Below are 19,511 nucleotides of genomic sequence, written 5' to 3'. Positions count from 1 at the left end.
GTCACAGGATTTCATGTCGCGTTTGTAGACGTCTTTAAAGCGGAGACATGGACGGCCGGTGGGTCTGATACCAGTGGCGAGCTCGCTGTACAATGTGTCTTTGGGGATCCTGCCATCTTCCATGCGGCTCACATTCTACTATCCTATACCAAATCAAATACAACAGATTGATCCTCTACATCCTTGAGCCTTATTAATGTGAATGCCTCGATCATATCTCCTTAGTCTTCGGTATTGCAGTGAAAAGAGTCCCAGTTCTGTGGCCTTATTCTCATTTATTTTATTCTCCAATCCCTAATCATTCTGGTAGCTCTTCTCTTCACTTTTTCCAGCTCAGCTGTCATCTTTTCTGCAGTGAAGGGTCCAGACTACACATAGTATTTCCAGTATGGTCTGATGAACAGTATACTCTTTTCTTCCTTTCACACAACCCAACAACCTAAGATCAACAGATCAATGTGTTAAAAGGTCAAAGCACAGTTTTGCTTATTCTATTCCCTGACATTCCGATTAATATCTGTTTCCAAACTGCAGTTGCATCGTTACATCAGGATTACACTGTGTTGTCAGAAAGTAAATGGATCTACACAACCCAGTTGATTCACTTCCTCCAACTGATCCATCTTTTGAAAATAAAGCAAAAATGAAAATAAAAGTTGACTTTTTTTGGAATAAAACTGGAGTATGTTATAGAAGGAGAATCTTTCCTTCTCAGCTTTTTCCTGAAGATTTTGAGCCCATTATGCAGGTATGAGCTTACAGTGAGTGTCAGTTAGCTTTTCAATCATAGTCAGAGTCAAAACTAAATCTGGTCCTGTCCTCATCCAATATCCATATATATGCATTTTCCAGCAGGAATGACTAGCTTTGGGTGTAGGCACTCTGGCTGATTTTCCCTTTCCATAGCCAAAAGGCACTGAGGCTAATTGCAGCTAACTGCTACACCATCTGAGATCAGCTAACTCAACACAGACTAAGGATCATACCTGATTTGGATAATTCAGTAACACGCTGGGTGACATCAACAAGCATCAGGAAAGTCAAGGGGCAAATTGCTTCCCAAATCCCTTTAACCAGTTGATTTAATGTGTGTGGAAACACAGAAACAAGAGAAGGAGAGCAATAACTGTAGATATAGTTACAAATCAATTCAGGTGAATCCACATGCTCTTTAACTCAAGAAGCTTGCTGAACATCCAATGCTTCTGAAGCTAGTAATTTCTAACAGATATGGGAAAGTCGATGGGATAAATTAATTGGTGTAATATTCCATCAAAATTGGTCAAAAAACCATCAGCAGCAGCTCCAAGGTCCATGTTTTCATCTTGTTTGTCCATGTTTCAGCTCTTTTCACAACTTTCTGCAAAGTAGAAGCTTTACTCACTGTGACAGGTAATAGGTGCAGGTACATTTCTTGTTGCTTGAGTCTCTGACTGAGCCACTTGATGCATTTATAAAAAAAATTAAGGATGTATGTTTTTTGTATATTCAGTATTTTGGCTCAAAATTCTGGTTGGGTGGAAGGTCAAGGACCAAAATTTGGAGTGGATTGCAGATCTACCCAGGATCTGCCTCATTTGCACTCCATTCAGTTTTTCATCTGAAGCAGGGACCAGTCTAAAGAAGAACCTGTCTTCTAAAGTATGCAATCATGCAATTGACAGATTTACAACAGAATGTTGTCACCAGTTTTAAATTATATGTGATTTCTGCCGACAGTACACTGCATAAAGAACACTTACATGGAATAGACATTTTTACCAAGACATGATAGAGTAGGAGGAGTTCCTAAGTTGTTTCAAGCCAACTGCTGATGGACTCATGACAGTGTGCCCAACATTTACTAATTCACTGACTTGGGTCAGCATCTGTGCATAAGGACAAATCCCACCCCACTGTTCTGGCAGCAAATTCCAGTAGCATGAACCTATACATTTTAAATGCAATAATGCCTTATTAAAGTAATGGTCAAAGAAACTGCATACAAATGTGTTTGTGCACTAATCTTAATGTAGCAAAATTTCAAGGCCATGACTCTGCATTGCAACAATTTGCATTTGCATAGCGCCTTCAACATAGTAAATGTTCCAAGGCACTTCACAGGAGAGGTTATCAAGCAAAATGTAACATGGGGCCACTTAAGGAGATATTAGGACATATGACCAAAAGTTTGGTCAAAGAGGTAGGTTTTAAGGAGCGTCTGAAAGGAGGAGAGAGTTTCCACATTCTCAAGTTGCTATCAAGTGGATGCTGGTCATTTCTATACAGGGAGAGTCCAAAGAACCGAGGGAAATTATCCTAGACCAGCCTCACATAACTCACAGAAGCCAGATGCAAAGTAGTGTTACACAAAAGCAAGGAACAGGTTGCCTATATATCCTTGCCTAGGTACATGATGCATGACAACATAAAAAGGAAAATAAAACATTTTAATGGAGGAATAAAATTAAATAAAACCTCAGCAATATGTGAACCCATGTTGAGTTTCTTGAAAATGTTGGATGAGATCACTCAGAGGGTTATCATTGTTACAGCCAGGTGAGGAAGGGGTCTCAGGCTCCCCTCTCGCCCTTTTCTGGTTTGGCCGTAACAGAGTTTACTGTTTTAAACACAGTGATTTTTAGCTTTACCACCTCAGTGAGCCCTTCCTCTCGGTTCCTTGAATATAATTACAAATGAACCAATCAGACAGGTTTTCTTGGGTTTAAACAAGAAAGATGTACATTTATTAATCTTATCACATAAACCGGTTAAAATTACTAAAATACCCAACGCAGCCATGCTCACATGCATACGAGAGTAACAAACACTCACAAATCAATGCAGAGGGGAAGAAAGAGCTGGGAGGTTGAAGTAAAGAGTGCAATCAATGGAATTCCAATACTGGGGTGTACTGTCCTTAATTGGAGTCCTTGCTGGGATCACATGCACAATTTCAGGCTTGCTTCTCTGCTTCCGGAAGACTGAAGAGAGGTTTTATCTGTCTTCTTGGTGGTCACCTGTAAGGTTCTGTAGTCTTGAGGCTTAGTAGCTACCACCATGGTTTCCCTGGGACTTTGCTGGAGAGAGGGACAGAGAGAGAGAGAGAGAGAGATGGTTTCTCTTGCAGTTCAGCTGCAGTCTCTTTTTCACTCTCTGAGGCACAATTCAAAAACCTCAGTGTTACACCAGCAGGTATGTCATGTGACCATCTCTTTGTTTGAACAAAGTGATTATTGACAACGCAGCCAACAGCTGACTTCATCAGACTGTGCCAATCTGCGACATGCGCAATTGGCTCTCTGCGCATGAGCTGCGTTCTGCAGTGCCAGGACTGGTTGGTACATGCACAGATGATGTCATCGCATAATGCGGGGGTGGGGAGAGCGGGGGGAGCGCGGCCGAAGACCTTGGTGATGACGGGTGCACTCGCGCCCCCCCCCCACCGGTCCGCTTGTTTCCACCCCCAGCCCGCTCACTATCTCCCTCCGGCCATTGTGCACTGCCATGTGTTTAGGTTGCCTTTGTGTGATTATTTGAGCAGCACCATCTTTAGTCCTGGCAGCTGTCTGACGTCGCAGACTGTAATGTTTTAGTGGCAGAGGCTGCATTTGCGCATGTGCCACTGCAGTGGCACCTAGTGGTAGCGTTGTCAGCAAGCGCAGCCTTGTTTGAAACAGCAGTTCCTGGAGGGCTGTTTGAGCTTCAGAGTCCTTCAGACATACTCGGTGGGGTGGGGTGGGGGTTGGGGGGCGGTGAGGGGTTTGGTTCTTTCAAAGTCAAAGGGTGTTGACATCTTTTGATCACCACTATTGACAAAACCAATCTTGCTAATTGAATCAGGGAGCACCCCTTTGTTCCAGCTAGACTGGGGTAATTTACTTCAGTCTCTCAACCAGCCTTGGTCTTCTCAAAATACAAATATGTGTGGCCATTTTTAGCTGTTCAGTTCTGCTTTTTTACAAAGTTATTTGGAGTGTCCAGTAAAAGTTCTCAAGCAGTTTCATATGATGAAATGAATATTTTTCCATTTGGCATGTGTGATTTCCATCACATCATGCGATATCAGGCAGCTCTCAGTTGGCTTATACCATACATGTGGACTCAGTATTGATGCATAATGGTCCATATAAGATAATAGATTGTATGCATGATAAATACAGAACAAAATATCAGGTTAAATTGAGGAAAGGAAAAGTTAAGCTTGATTTTCTTCGCATTGCTGGACATGTGATAGTATGCAGGAGACAAAAAGCTTGCAATAATTTAGGAAATGGTCAGGTTCTGTGATTGGAGGGACTGTAGGTTTGTTTTGGGTGATTGTGTTTGGATGTGTCAAGTTATCTTTCCCATTTATATCTATTCTGTGATTTTTTTAGGGGGATTTGCATATAATTTCTGAACTGATCATTTCTTTTTTTAATTTATTTACAGATACAGCACTGAAACAGGCCCTTCGGCCCACCGCGTCTGTGCTGACCATCAACCACCCATTTATACTAATCCTACACTAACCCTATATCCCTACCACATCTCAACCTGTCCCTATATTCCCCTACCACCCACCTATACTAGGGGCAATTTATAATGGCCAATTTACCTATCAACCTGCAAGTCTTTGGCTTGTGGGAGGAAACCAGAGCACCCGGCGAAAACCCACGCAGACACAGGGCGAACTTGCAAACTCCACACAGGCAGTACCCAGAATTGAACCCGGGTCGCTGGAGCTGTGAGGCTGCGGTGCTAACCACTGCGCCACTGTGCCGCCCATGGACAGTGGACATAGACATTAACATCCAAAAGTTACTGTAGTTCATTGTGCCATGTGTAGATATACAGAAGTTAATAAGGATACCAGTGTTTTCAAATGTCTTTTCAGATTACTGTAATTATAAAAGAAAACATTTAAACATGCAAAACACTTCCCCAATAGCTCAGACAGTAAATGCACTACCAAGTATTCAGCCATTCAGACCAGAAGACCACAGCTTTGATCTTGATTTGTAGTTAGTTTATCTCAGCTGGGATGGAGTTAGGAGCAGTACAATTGGCCTAGCTGTCTATGGACTAAGCAGGGACAAATCAGCCAAGGTTCCTTAACACTATCCAGTGAACCCTCTTGGAAATTGCATGCTTGTGGGAGAATTGGACTGGGCTGTGTGGTTCCCCATGATCCAATAATCTCACTGATTATATTCACACATATGAAGAAAGGCTTTTTCTTCTTCTTCTTCTTCTTTGGCCTCCTTGTCTCGAGAGACAATGGGTAAGCACCTGGAGGTGGTCAGTGGTTTGCGGAGCAGTGCCTGGAGTGGCTATCAAATCCAATATTAGAGTGACAGACTCTTCCACAGGCACTGCAGAAAAATTGTTTGTCGGGGCTGTTACACAGTTGGCTCTCCCCTTGCGCTTCTGTCTTTTTTCCTGCCAACTGCTAAGTCTCTTTGACACGCCACACTTTAGCCCCACCTTTATGGCTGTCCGCCAGCTCTGGCGGTCACTGGCAACTGACTCCCACGACTTGTGATCAATGTCACAGGGCTTCATGTCGCATTTGCAGACATCTTTAAAGCGGAGACATGGACGGCCGGTGGGTCTGATACCAATGGCGAGCTCGCTGTACAATGTGTCTTTGGGGATCCTGCCATCTTCACATGGCCAAGCCATCTCAAGCGCCGCTGATTCAGTAGTGTGTATAAGCTGGGGATGTTGGCCACCTCGAGGACTTCTGTGTTGGAGATACAGTCCTGCCACCGGATGCCAAGGATTCTCCGGAGGCAGCAAAGATGGAATGAATTGAGACGTCGCTCTTGGCTGACATACGTTGTCCAAGCCTCGCTGCCATAGAGCAAGGTACTGAGGACACAGGCTTGATGCACTCGGACTTTTGTGTTCCGTGTCAGTGCGCCATTTTCCCACACTCTCTTGGCCAGTCTGGACATAGGAGCGGACGCCTTTCCCATGCGCTTGTTGATTTCTGCATCGAGAGATAGGTTACTGGTGATAGTTGAGCCTAGGTAGGTGAACTCTGAACCACTTCCAGAGTGTGGTCGCCGATATTGATGGATGGAGCATTTCTGACATCCTGTCCCATGATGTTCATTTTCTTGAGGCTGATGGTTAGGTCAAATTCGTTGCAGGCAGTCGCAAACCTGTCGATGAGCCTCTGCAGACACTCTTCAGTGTGAGATGTTAAAGCAGCATCGTCAGCAAAGAGGAGTTCCCTGATGAGGACTTTCCGTACTTTGGTCTTCGCTCTTAGACGGGCAAGGTTGAATAACCTGCCCCCTGATCTTGTGTGGAGGAAAATTCCTTCTTCTGAAGACTTGAACGCATGTGAGAGCAGCAAGGAGAAGAAAATCCCAAACAGTGTGGGTGCAAGAACACAGCCCTGTTTCATGCCACTCAGGATAGGAAAGGGGTCTGATGAGGTCCCGCTATGCTGAATTGTGCCTTTCATATTGTCATGGAATGAGGTGATGATACTTAGTAGCTTTGGTGGACATCCGATCTTTTCTAGTAGTCTGAAGAGTTCAAGTCTGCTGACGAGGTCAAAGGCTTTGGTGAGATCAATGAAATCAACGTAGAGGGGCATCTGTTGTTCGCGGCATTTCCCCTGTATCTGACGAAGGGAGAAAGGCATGTCAATGGTTGATCGCTCTGCACGAAAACCACACTGTGCCTCGAAAGGCTGCTACAGCAAGAACTAGAGGACTGCTGGAATATGTCACTGCACTTACAAGGGAAAAGAACAAATGTGGAGAATAATTAAATAAGTTTTGCAAAAGAACTTAGTTGTCCACCAAAAAGTAAACGGTTAGAGAAGCCTGTATCTGTTAGGTACTCCTATTATTCAGAGCTTCATTGTTTACAGTAAATGACAAAGTCCTATTGTGAATCACGGGTTCAAGTTTCCACTTGTAAAATGATCCACTTTCTTCTTTATGGTCAGGAGACTAGCAAGACTAAATTTGTTCAGCTGGAAAATCACAAATGAAATCCAACACAGCTTTGAAAGTGTCATTAGATTAAAAATAGCAGAACAGCACATTGTGTCAGGAAGGCCTCCCACCTGCCAAGAATGAGGCACATTAATTTCGCCACATGGACATTAAATTTCAAATTGTTACTGGGAAGAAGAGAATGCCTGGGATAAGGGGTTGCCAGGCCCCTGGCTGGAAAGACATTTTTGCATATTAACAGACAGTGTTTGGAACAAAGGAGCTGTCCCCTGCTCCAGTACAATCCACAAAAAGACATTGTCAAACCAGTTAGTCACATGACCAACCTGCTTGGCAGTCTGGGGTTTTTTTCTGAATTGTACAGTTTGAATTGAAAGTCTGTAGAAAGCAGAATGCTCCTGGACTGAAGCAGACCTCCTCTCCTGCCTATCAGCTCTCATCTCTTTCTCACGGAACTCCAAAACCCACTGAAGACACATGAACCCCAAGAGAGAAAAGTCTCCTACAGTGAACAAGGTTTAAGAACCTGGGCCCCAATAAAAAGCAAGATCTATCTACAATCAAGGACTCTACAGTGAGCTCGAAGCACAGTAACAAAAAACCCTCTTCAGAGATTGTCTTAACTTTTCCACTTTATTTTTTCTTCTGCTCTTTCTGTTCCTACCTGCATCTGTGTATCACGTATGCATGCTAGTGTGGGTGCGTCGTATATCCGTAGGCGATAACCAAATTAGAGTTGAAGTTTAATAAAATTTCATTTTTCTTCTTTAAACCTGCTGTACTGGCTTTTAGATTAGATTTTATACAGCACTGAAACAGGCCCTTCGGCTCACCGAGTCTGTGCCGACCATCAACCACCCATTTATACTAATCCTACACTAATTCCATATTCCTACCACATCCCCACCTTCCCTCAATTCCCCAACCACCTACCTATACTAGGGGCAAATTATAATGGCCAATTTACCTATCAACCTGCAAGTCTTTGGCATGTGGGAGGAAACCGGAGCACCTGGAGGAAACCCACGCAGACACAGGGAGAACTTGCAAACTCCACACAGGCAGTACCCAGAATTGAACCCGGGTCGCTGGAGCTGTGAGGCTGTGGTGCTAACCACTGCGCCACTGTGCCGCCCTTTATAAGGCTTCTTTGCCTTATAATTGGAAAGCGATGAACAAGGATTCACCAAGGGGAAGCTGAAAACACGGTGTGTTTAAAAATTAAACACTGTTACAGTAAGACCAGGTGACAGCTAAAAGGGAACCCTAGACCTCTTTCTCACCTGCTCGTAATAATTGTATAATGTAAACATTCATTCATTAACTACTTTGTCATCCAAGGGCTCAACTGCAGTGATTTCAACACACTCGTGAATGCATCATTACCGCAGTTTCCTCTCACAGCCACAATAATGAACTCTTGTCACAGACAGCGAGTTTCATTGCTGTACTCCTGAACTGAAAGACTGATGTAGAATAAACCTTTCTTTAATGATGCCATAATGATGTAAAAGCAAAAAAAGTTTTTTAGAGTTCTGTTTCTGTTCTTCAACAACTTTATGAAAGAACCTCAGATAAGATGAGCAATGTTATTCAGCGTATGTAGCTCATCCTTCCATCAGAATCTTGTCACCCCATCATCGGATCTCATTGCCTCTTGAATGTTTTCAGAACTTTGCCTCAACTGCCCTCCCTAGAAGAACATTCCAAGTATAAAATGGAGAAGTGCTTTCTGACATTATCCTCAACTTGCCTTTTATCATCCTGGAACTATCTAATCTTACTTACCCAATTGTGGCTAGAGCATCTCCAGCAATGGCTTCTCTTCCAGGGCCCACACAATTAATTCTAAAGTCCTTCAAGGATCTGTCTTTGTCGCCTCCTCTTCTTCATCTACATACTGCTCCATGCCAACATCATCAGAAAGAATAGGACCAGCTTCCATGTTTATGCTACAATACCCAGCTCTAACTGTCCACCCCTGTTGTAACTCCTCCATTGCCTCGGTGTTACCAGACTGCTTGTCCAACATCCAATCCTGGATGAGCTACAATTTCCTCCAGTTAAACATTGTAGATTTGGCTAATGTAAGAAATCGTAACCTGGCTAGAATAAACCAAATACAGTATAGCCACATGAATTTTAACCTGCACCTAAACCAAGGACTATCATCTCATTCAAAGGATGCCATCTCCAACAACAACTCAATGAGCACTACCATATACAGATGAATTAGTCATTTATTGCACTGCTGTTTGAGAAAACTTACTGTCTACAACAGTGACAACACTACAAAATAATTCATTGTAAGTTTAAATACTTTGGGATTTCTCTCAGAGAGCCAGTAAGATGCTATAAAAACAAGTTCATTTCTCTTTTGCAAAAGAACATTGGTCAATGAAGGAGGTAACTCATGAAAATCTATAATATAACAATCAAAACTCCAAAATTTGATTAGAATCAGGGATCTTTCTACACTTCAAAAATCTAACAAATTTCTAAATATTCTTATGTTTTATTCTACACACATCTTTACAAGTTAACAGTTGCTTCCTCAGGAAATTAGTGAAACCAATCCAGAAATGGCCTGGGCATCTTTTTTTCATATTCCACTAACCTTCACTAACTAAGCTTGCACAAGACACTCATGCCATTCAGGGCAAGGGTTAAAGGTGTAGTTATTCAATCTGGGGTCAATTTTCACGCAGGCATTACTATAGGGTTATTAGCAATTAATCTGCATTTTATCACGAGAAAATTATGTTTACAGAATACATTATCAACTTTAACCTTACCACTATAAACAATGTTCTTTCAAGTAAACCTGATCAAATTGCACTGTGGTACAATCTAGGCCATTGGTCACTCTCTGACTATCTGTCGCAGATAGGTTGGGCACATTTTTTTGTGCCAACTCATTGCTGAGCACATCCCTTATCTAGTGTGCGACCTAGGTGCTCCTTGCAAAACTTTCTATATAGATAAATAGATCGATAAACAGATTAGACCTAGATGTGTAAGTGCGCCAATGTATGTGAGAGTGTGATTATTGATGTCAGTTTATCGTTGGGCGGCATAGTGGTGCAGTGGTTAGCACTGCAGCCTCACAGCTCCAGCGACCCGGGTTCAATTCTGGGTACTGCCTGTGTGGAGTACCAGAGCAAGTTCTCCCTGTGTCTGCGTGGGTTTTCTCCGGGTGCTCCGGTTTCCTCCCACAGCCAAAAGACTTGCAGGTTGGTAGGTAAATTGGCCATTATAAATTGCCCCTAGTATAGGTAGGTGGTAGGGAAATATAGGGACAGGTGGGGATGTGGTAGGAATATGGGATTAGTGTAGGATTAGTATAAATGGATGGTTGATGGTCGGCACAGACTCGGTGGGCCGAAGGGCCTGTTTCAGTGCTGTATCACTAAACTAAACTAAAAAACTAAACTTCTGCACTAAAGCTCTGTAGCTGTCAAGTCTCGCCACTTTATGTGCGAATTTGTTTGTTGGTGTTGTCACCTCTCTGTTATTCAACTTCTATGGGACTGATAGACATTCATTATCCAAGTAGATACAAATTTTGCCTCGAATCTCATCTCCTCACCACACCATCACCACCCGCCGCCCCCACCTCATTTTCCCCCTTAAATCACTTGCCATTGTTTCCCATAGCGGATCTATGTGATGCAGTTCAGGATTAAGCTAATCTGTGGCAGTTTTGTTTGGCCCTCAATGAGTGAGTAATCCTGCAAAATGGGAGCAATTTCGGGATTTTTCAGTCGCTCATGAATTATAGCCTACCGCGAAAATTAAGAAATTTGCACCTATTTATTTTGTTTTTGTTTTTTTTTGATTTGGTGAAGATCCAATACAAGAACATACATATCACAAATTACTAATTGTATCGTCTTTTGAAATAACACCCAACTCGGGTTTAATAAACATAAACAGCGAGTATCCCTGAGCTTCAGATCCTCTCTGTCAGATCTGAACAATGCATTATGTTAATATGCCATTAGTTACACAGTCTGTGAACATAGGAGACATGTCGTTTACTTGTTACCGTATAGCATTATAATTTAATGTAATATGTTTCAAATTCAAATAAATTAAATTTGAAAATGTAACTGGAGGACCCGGACCTTCGGTGCTAGTCGACATTGCTAGGATTGAAGAGTTGTAGATAAACCAAAATATTAGTGGTTAGGTGAAGCCAAGCTTGAGTATTGTAAGGTGCAAAGGGAATGAGGAACTCTGAACTCTGGGTTCCCTATATTTTGTTCTGTTCGAGATGAATTGATTCTGAAATTAGATGTCAAGAACTCTCCTACTCGCTCACACTGATTTTCTCTCACATACAAACGCTGAAAATTAGTTCTACAATGGCATTTCAGGGCTTTGAGAGTTTATATTTCAAGGGATATGAACGCTGAGGAGAAAATAATTTAGTTGTTCAGTTTTCACTGATGTGAAATTAATTTACAGCCTGGAATTAAAATCCAGATCCAGAAAGCAGAAGGTTTCTGACTCTATTGTTTTCAGCGGGCTTTGAGAAAGTGTGAACAGTAATACTGAATATGTGTGGTAAAAAACCAGGTAAGGTGATTAAAGTAAATCCTCACAAGCTGCGCGGGTGTAATGCAGGTTCTAAACTATATTCTCATGATCGGGCCTCATTTTTATTTCGCATTTTGATTTCCCTTCTTTGCCCCATTCTTTGTGAATTATTACATTTAACAATCCTTTTTTACAGCCAGATATTGCAAAGGTTAACTGAACGAATTAATAACCACATCAAGAAATTATTCCCTTCGTGATAGGCAGGTCGGAGTACATGTGAAAGGATGGCTATTTAATGAGCGTAGAAATAAAAAGAACCTGGGGTGCTTGAAATTTAAAATATAACAGAAAATGTGGAAATATAATGAGAAAAGGCTCGTTGTCACTCGAGACTTAAATGAAGGATCAAACCCCAAGTATTAACCTGTCTCTTTCTCTTTCAGGTGATACTCTGCTTGCTAAGTATTTCTATCAATTCTCAGTTTATATTTTAAATCAAAGTCCCAAGTCTAGCTCTTTGTGGCGAAGTGATTGGATTCTTATTCAGCACTTTTCCTGGGATGGGGGGGGGGGGGGTGGGGGGCCCTTCTTGCTCTGAAACGTAGGTCACATCTCTTCAAGGTCGCTGGAAACCGTGAGGATTGGATTCGTTACAATTAGCCAAACAGGAACAAGAAAGCGAGAACTCTGCACAGTTCTTATGAACACCCATGTGTCCTCGCCCCATGCCCCAGTGCAAATCCAGCGGCAAACACAAAGCATATTTGGGAGGAATGAGACAAATGAATGAGATCTCACCTCCACCCCGATCTATCCTGTAATCTTATAAAATCAGTGTGTGTAGGGGACTCACCAAATCATTCAACAAAGTATGACTGAAGCTGATTTAGTGCAGGACACGTGTCAATAGCATGTGAACAGCATGTCAACAGTGTGATAAAGAGGGGAAATACGGTTACACAGAATGAGACCTACGAACCGTTTCAATGCCCAAAATGTCCAAATAATTATTTAAGGACGTTTATTGGTCCAGTGTGTTCCGTTTGTCATAGAACTGTTCATTTCGGTTACATTGGCCCTTCGTTCCTCAATACTATGTGCCATTTCAGCGACGTTTCTGGTTATTCCTGCAAATAAAATGTGCCTAACTTTAATTAGATGTTTTAATCCGTAAATTTCTTGCATTTAGAAGTATTTTAAAGGCAAAATAAAAAATCAGCGCTTTGGATCTGATGCGGATTGTGACTTGGATTTGGAAATTTTGATTTTGTTAAATGGTCGGGTTTTCACTTGCAATAATTTATCGAACAGATTCCTGGTTCTTCAACATTTGTACTTTACTATTGAGAATATAAAATATTAGTTTTCCAGACACTGACCTGCAACTTGATCAGTGTTGTTGGGAAATATCTACAAATCGGTCATCATCACAGAAATATTAAGAGCAGGATTTCTGAAAGAGTAAGTCAGGTCACAAACCCATTGAAATACATGGAGCTGTGTTCATTTTTAACAATGAAATGCATCAAACAGGTTATATTAAAGTGAATGAGGCTCAGTCCAAATGCTTGAGACGTGAGAATACGGGGGAAGAGAAACAGATTTTAACATTTCAGTGATAGAAAAGTTTCAAATGGTTGCAAAGTTTATGGATAAGCAGTAGAAGAGAAAAGTGCAGGGCTACAAGGAAAGGGCGGGGTGGGGGACTAGCTGAGTTGTTCTTGCAGAGAACCGGCACGGACAGGAAGGGCCGAATGGCCTCCTTCAGTGCTGTAACTATTCCATGATTCTTACACGTTCTGTTTACTCGGAAAACTTTCCAATGCAACATTTCGTTTTATATCATTTCGAAAATGCATTTCTAGTAGTGTTAAATAATTGGTAAATTCGCCTGTTAAATTTGTTGAATCCCCTTCAGACTCTGTTCTTGTTGATATTCTTTCCATTACTCTCTGTGGCTCCTGTTGCTGTTATTCGCTTATTTCTTTATCCCTTTCGTATTGTATCTTCTAACTGTTAGCATAACCGGTTTTATAATTTCATCTCCGTAAGGATGAATTTTTAAACTAAAAATGTTTCTCAACATAGAACGTGCAATTTGAAGAGATTATCAAGTATCAATCTAACAGGCTTTGCAACCAGTCGTAATAACTTAAAAGGGAGATCAAACGAATATTCACACCATCAAAGGGAATGGGATTTAATGCTGGTTCTGTATATATAAAGCAGTTCATATGTGGATATTTGGACAAGATGCTTTTTGTCACAAGTGTAAATAAGAACTATTTCTATTAATCCCAGTGATCACTACATGCAACTTTTACAAAGAAAAATAATCTAGCATTTATATAGCGCCTTTCACGCCCGCTGAACGCCTCAAAGCGCTTTACAGCCAACGAAGTACTTTTGAAGTGTAGTCACCGTTGTAATGTGCGAATTCAATATTTATAAATGCAACAAAAAGTTGCAGTTCTGTACGCTTTTTTAAAAATAACTCATGCTAAATGAAGGTGAAAACTTGAAAAACAAGTTAACTTCTAGACAAAAAATTACTTGTAAAATGAATGTAAAATATCTCACTAAATTGTGCACAAACTTTTGAACGAAATAAGGGTGAAAACATAGGGAAAAGGCGGTGTGCTACAACAGCATCTGTCTCAAGTTGCTATGGTTTCGCTCACAGATAAAGGAGGACCACTTGTTATTGTTGTCTATCTCTAAAGATGGGTCCCCTCTATCAGAATTTAATTAATCTTCATGTTACAACCACAGTGACCTTTATTTGTCGCTGATCTTCTGCAGTTACCTGTTGGTGTGAAAGTTTGGAAATCATTCAGTTTCTTTCTAAATTGCCAGTGGGACTTTTTGGGGAGTCCGGGGGGGGGGGGGGGGGGGGGGGAGGGAGGGGAAAGGGGCTCGCTTCACACGTGTCCATATACATTTTCCCGACAGTTCTTCCAGGTGTTCCTGTGATGTTCGATGTTTTAGATGATTTACGTCACATCGTCATGGAAACCTGTTAAATATGTTTGCAACAAGCTGTATTTTTATTTGCCTTTTTTGTTGCTGCTTTAATTACCGATCAGGGGACGGATGGAAGAGCTGGGGCTGGATCGTACATTCACTAGGGAGTTGGAGTTGAAATTGATGCATTTGGATCTTTTGGACTCCCACATTCCCCCCCCCCCCCCCCCCCTCCCCCCCCCCCCTCCACCCCCCAATAAAAAATAGGAGGGGATAGTGAGCGTGATCCACATTGGAACTTCTCACTTGGCATCTAGGTCAACAGAACATTGGTGGCGAGGGGTTCATATGGAAAGCAACAAACACAGCAACACACCGGATTGCATGGACCTTGTCTTTGGCCAAAGTGGCTCCATTCCAAAGGGGACCCCGTTAGCTAACGGTCGCTCTGAGACGGGCAAGACTTGCCCGGCAGAGAACGGAGTCCTCATGCCAGCCAAGAAGATCAGAGATTGCGTGGCTGTCGGGGACAACGACTTCCCCTGTCCCGATCGCCGATTCTCCCGATGCTACGCGGTACTCTCCCACAACCAGACGCCGGCAACCGCTGGCAATGCTGGCGCGCAGAGTCCCGACTGCCAACCCCAACTCACGCCGTTCCGGGCCCCGGAGCAGAGGGACAAGTGGGGCAAAAAAATGGACTTCTTGTTGTCAGTTATTGGGTTTGCGGTGGATTTGGGCAATGTCTGGCGGTTTCCCTACGTCTGTTATCAAAACGGTGGCGGTAAGCTTATGATTAATATATTGTACACAAAGTTCTCTGCAAACATATTTAACGGGGTATCCGTGTTAATATGTCTGAACAAATTAAGCATTACCTTCGGTAATTAACGAATTGAACAGATTTCTTGGAATGAAAGACGATCTAAATCATTTAAAATCATCCCAGCATTTTTTGTTGCTTTTGTTGTAACTAACTTGCCTTTCTATTTTACTTACATCCGCTTTAATGTTTACAAAATATTTCAATATTTTGAAAAGAACTATGCTGCTACTCATTGTGTCTAATATTTTAAAGTGTTACAAATAACCTTTTTCAGTGGCGAGGTTATATTTTATAAAAACGAATCCTTTATGTGCTTTGGTTTAGATTTGTATTAAATTATCTTTTGTCCACAAGATGCAATTGGATGCAAAAGGACAAAAAGGAGTTATCACAAAGCCGTAACAATACTTTTAATTTAATAAATCATCGTCTAGCATTGTAATCAATAAGAATGCTCAGCATAGTCGCCTCTTCATGATCCTCACTGATCAATTTCTATTGCCCTCTACTAATTTCTGAACTAGGAATCTGTGCAGTTCGCTGTTTATTTATTATTGTATGTTACTGATGTCCTTAATACTTTGGCGCCTGACCCATTACAAGATTTGCAACACAGTGTTGCCAGTATAAAGCTGCCTGGCGCAGGGCAAGACAGAAACCCTCAGGAAGTACAAGGTCAATCAGCAGCTCTGCTTCCCATTCAACTGAGCCCCTTTGTGTAGAACTGTTTGTCCACTCCACGACAACATATAGGCGATGTAATCTTGGTTCTCCCTATCAGTACTTTCCCCATAGGTGTAAAGCAAAGGCAGCAAATTTGATTCCCAATAGTTAAACAAGTATTGCACACCACAGTAAAAGGTTGTGCCAGGAAGTACAGAATAATTGAAATCCAGCATTTTATGGGTCGGTAGATGGACGAATAGATGGATGATGGATGGACAGATCGTTCAGATGGATAGGTACATTGCTGGATAAACATATATAGACAATTGGATGGATAGATTGATAAACACATGGGTGTTTGGGTAGACAGACAGACAGCATGGATAGATAAACAGGTAGATAGATGGAAGTAAATGCAATGCTAGCCTCAAAAGCATTATAATAGACTACTAAGTGCCTAGTCCTGATCGCACTGAGTTAGTATTTTCGTTCACAGGGAAAGGAAAATGTGCCAAGCAAAGAAAATGGAAATCGTCAATTCGGTGGCAGTTTGATTCATTACAGCTGAAAAATTGTTTGAGTTGATTAAATAAAAGGCTGCGTTTGCTGACAACACAACCACGAGGTAGCACAGTACTTGCACATGCACTAATGCAGCCTCATGCACTAAAACGTCAATGTCTGCGACGTTTTTTGGCAGCTGCCGGTAGCAAAGATGGCACTGCTCAATTTATCACAAAAACGAAAACAAATGAAACCAAAAGGCGATCACCGCCTCGCTGCTTCCTCCCCTCTGCTCTGCATTGCTCCCCACTCCATCCTGCTTCTGGTCCCCGCTCCTGCTCCCTGCAATGAATTTTATTGACGATTATTTCTGGACGCAAACCCGAATTTTAAACCAGTGAGCATTTTAAAAAGATATTTTAACATTTTGGAAGTTGGAACAGATAAATCCTGGGAGCTCGTGTTCAGTATGATTGTGTGTGCAATTCAACAGAATCCATGGCCTCGCCACTTCTTCCCCCTCAGCCGCTCACTCCCTGCTCCCTCCCACTCGCAGTCCCCCTTCCCACCCCTCCTATCTTGTCACTGTCTCTCTTCCTTGCTTCCCCAGTGCGGGGAAGAAAGGCAGCAACCACGGACCAGAAGCAGGAGGGAGCGGGGACTAGAAGCAGGAGGGAGCGGGAACCAGAAGCAGGATGGAGCGGGGAACAGAAGCGGGAGGGAGCGGGGACTAGAAGCGGGAGGGAGCGGGGACCAGAAGTGGGAGGGAGTGGGGACCAGAAGCGGGAGGGAGCGGGGACCGGAAGCGGGAGGGAGCGGGGACCAGAAGCGGGAGGGAGTGGGAACCAGAAGCGGGAGGGAGCAGGGACCAGAAGCGGGAGGGAGTGGGAACCAGAAGCAGGAGGAAGTGGGGACCAAAAGCAGGAGGAAGTGGGGACCAAAAGCAGGAGGGAATGGGGACCAGAAGCGGGAGGGAGTGGGGACCAGAAGCAGGAGGAAGTGGGGACCAGAAGCGGGAGGGAGTGGGGACCAGAAGCGGGAAGGGAGGGAGCCAAGTGGGGAGAAGTGGCAAGGCCGGGAGACGTGGCGAGACCAGGAGTGACAAGTGATGTTTTCGCAAGCATGCACAAATTAGTCCTGGCAAGCCGGGTGTTAACATAGGCTGCGCATGCGCAGCACCATACAGGCAGCAAGAGTCTGTTCTGCGCATGTGCGAATGCGGGAGCGCTCTGATGACATCGGCGGGGGGCTGCATTGTCAGGAGTCACTTTGTAAAAAAAACACATTTAGAAAAGTTCAGGAGTGTAAGATCTAGGAAATGAGACAACCCAGATTATTTGTATGGCTTTAAATACTAGCAGCGTCACACTCTGGAACGGTTCACCAGGTCTACATATACTTCCGATCCTCTTATCTTTACAAGAACCTGTTACGAAAGAAGATTTCATTTAAGAGGGCCATTTTTAGATTGTACCTCTGATCTGGCATTTTGTGGTATATTTTGGGTCAAGGTGTGAGAGCATATCATAAAACATCTTATGCTATATGGACACACATAAGTGACTGAGAATATGGTGAGCTCATCTAGACGTTAATAAATCTAAGTGAACTCTGTGGCTTCGCCTTGAAGAGGCTGCAAATGTGATACAGTGCATGGGTTCACTGCGTATTCCATAGCTCCCAGTCTGGAATTCTACCCATCTCTTTCCCATAAATGAGCCGGAAATCCTGCCCAGGTTTTCTAGGCAATATTCCCTATAAAGCTGTGTCAGGGAGCAAGCTGCTTTTACTTATAATAATCTCAAAGAAGCAAGAGTTGAATCTTGGAACTGATTAGAGCAGCGCTTTTAATAATTTTCATTGTTGGTCACATTGAAAGAATACGTCTGTAAGAAAAATGTCCAAATAACTAAAAAAGAATAGTTATCCCGCTTTTTAATACCAGAATCTGAAAACGGTGTTTTGAGCCTGCATCTAATATTTTTTTTTATTTTATTTTGAGATACAGCACTGAAACAGGCCCTTTGGCCCACCAAGTCTGTGCCGACCATCAACCACCCATTTATACTAATCCCATATTCCTACCACATCCCTACCTGTCCCTATATTCCCCTACCACCTACCTATACTCGGGGCAATTTATAATGGCCAATTTACCTATCAACCTGCAAGTCTTTGGCTGTGGGAGGAAACTGGAGCACCCGGCAAAAACCCACGCAGACACAGGGAGAACTTGCAAACTCCACACAGGCAGTACCCAGGATTGAACCCAGGTCGCTGGAGCTGTGAGGCTGTGGTGCTGACCACCGCGCCACTGTAAATTTATTTCACACAACGTGCCCTGAGTTAGAGTCATAGAAGTATTTCCCTTTATCTCTATTAAATGTAATATATATATATATATGTTCCCCGAGCAAACATTCATAGGGCCAAAATAAACCAAATTTTAATGTGGTTGTGTTCAGAGAGAGTGGGATAAACACAAGTACCAGAAACATGACTCTATTGATCAAGCGATCTTACACTGTCAACTTCAATAATTCTTCTGAAAAAGTTTTTCTCGTAATATCAATTCTACCAAAATATTGACAAAAATCCAGAATATCAGATAATTATTCCACACTGGGCAGTTGCTATTTACACTTAACAGCAATCCTTGGTGAGTGAACATGTGCCATGTCTTTGCAACTTAGGGTAGATGTCACTGTGCATTGGCTTAGTTTCCATTGTGTGTTGGGATGTTTGTCTTTGTACATTGGGTCATTGGTCATTATACAGTGGAGTGTCTGTCATTGCGCATTGTGTAGATGTCATTGCAGAGTGGGCTCGTTATTATACATTGGTATATTTACCACTGCACATTGGAGTAATTGCCATTGTACATTGGCTAGTTATCATTCTAATACTGTGGTAGTTGTCTGCACATTGACTAGGAAAAATTAGAAACTGGACGGTTACCATTGTACATTAAGCAGTTTCTATTTAGCCACAGAGTATTTTTAAGTACCCTGGGCCATGAGTTTTATAGATTAGTGCTCTATGAGTTAATTATTTATCATACTGTT

The 19,511-nt window shown here is 42.5% G+C and overlaps 1 protein-coding gene across 1 annotated transcript in view; it reads left to right on the top strand.

Moving 5' to 3' along the window:
- Positions 1–14,798: 14,798 nt before the first annotated feature.
- slc6a4b (solute carrier family 6 member 4b) overlaps positions 14,799–19,511 on the top strand; it is a 38,407-nt gene continuing 33,694 nt past the window's right edge. Inside the window, exon 1 of the mRNA XM_068055480.1 lies at positions 14,799–15,234. Coding sequence (XP_067911581.1) covers positions 14,799–15,234 — 436 coding nt within the window. The remainder of the gene's footprint in view (positions 15,235–19,511) is intronic.

This window comes from Heterodontus francisci, chromosome 23 (genome assembly GCF_036365525.1).
Source record: "Heterodontus francisci isolate sHetFra1 chromosome 23, sHetFra1.hap1, whole genome shotgun sequence".
NCBI classification, from domain to species: domain Eukaryota; kingdom Metazoa; phylum Chordata; class Chondrichthyes; order Heterodontiformes; family Heterodontidae; genus Heterodontus; species Heterodontus francisci.
Note: the sequence above shows the minus strand (reverse complement) of the source record. Positions and strands in the feature narration are given on the sequence as shown.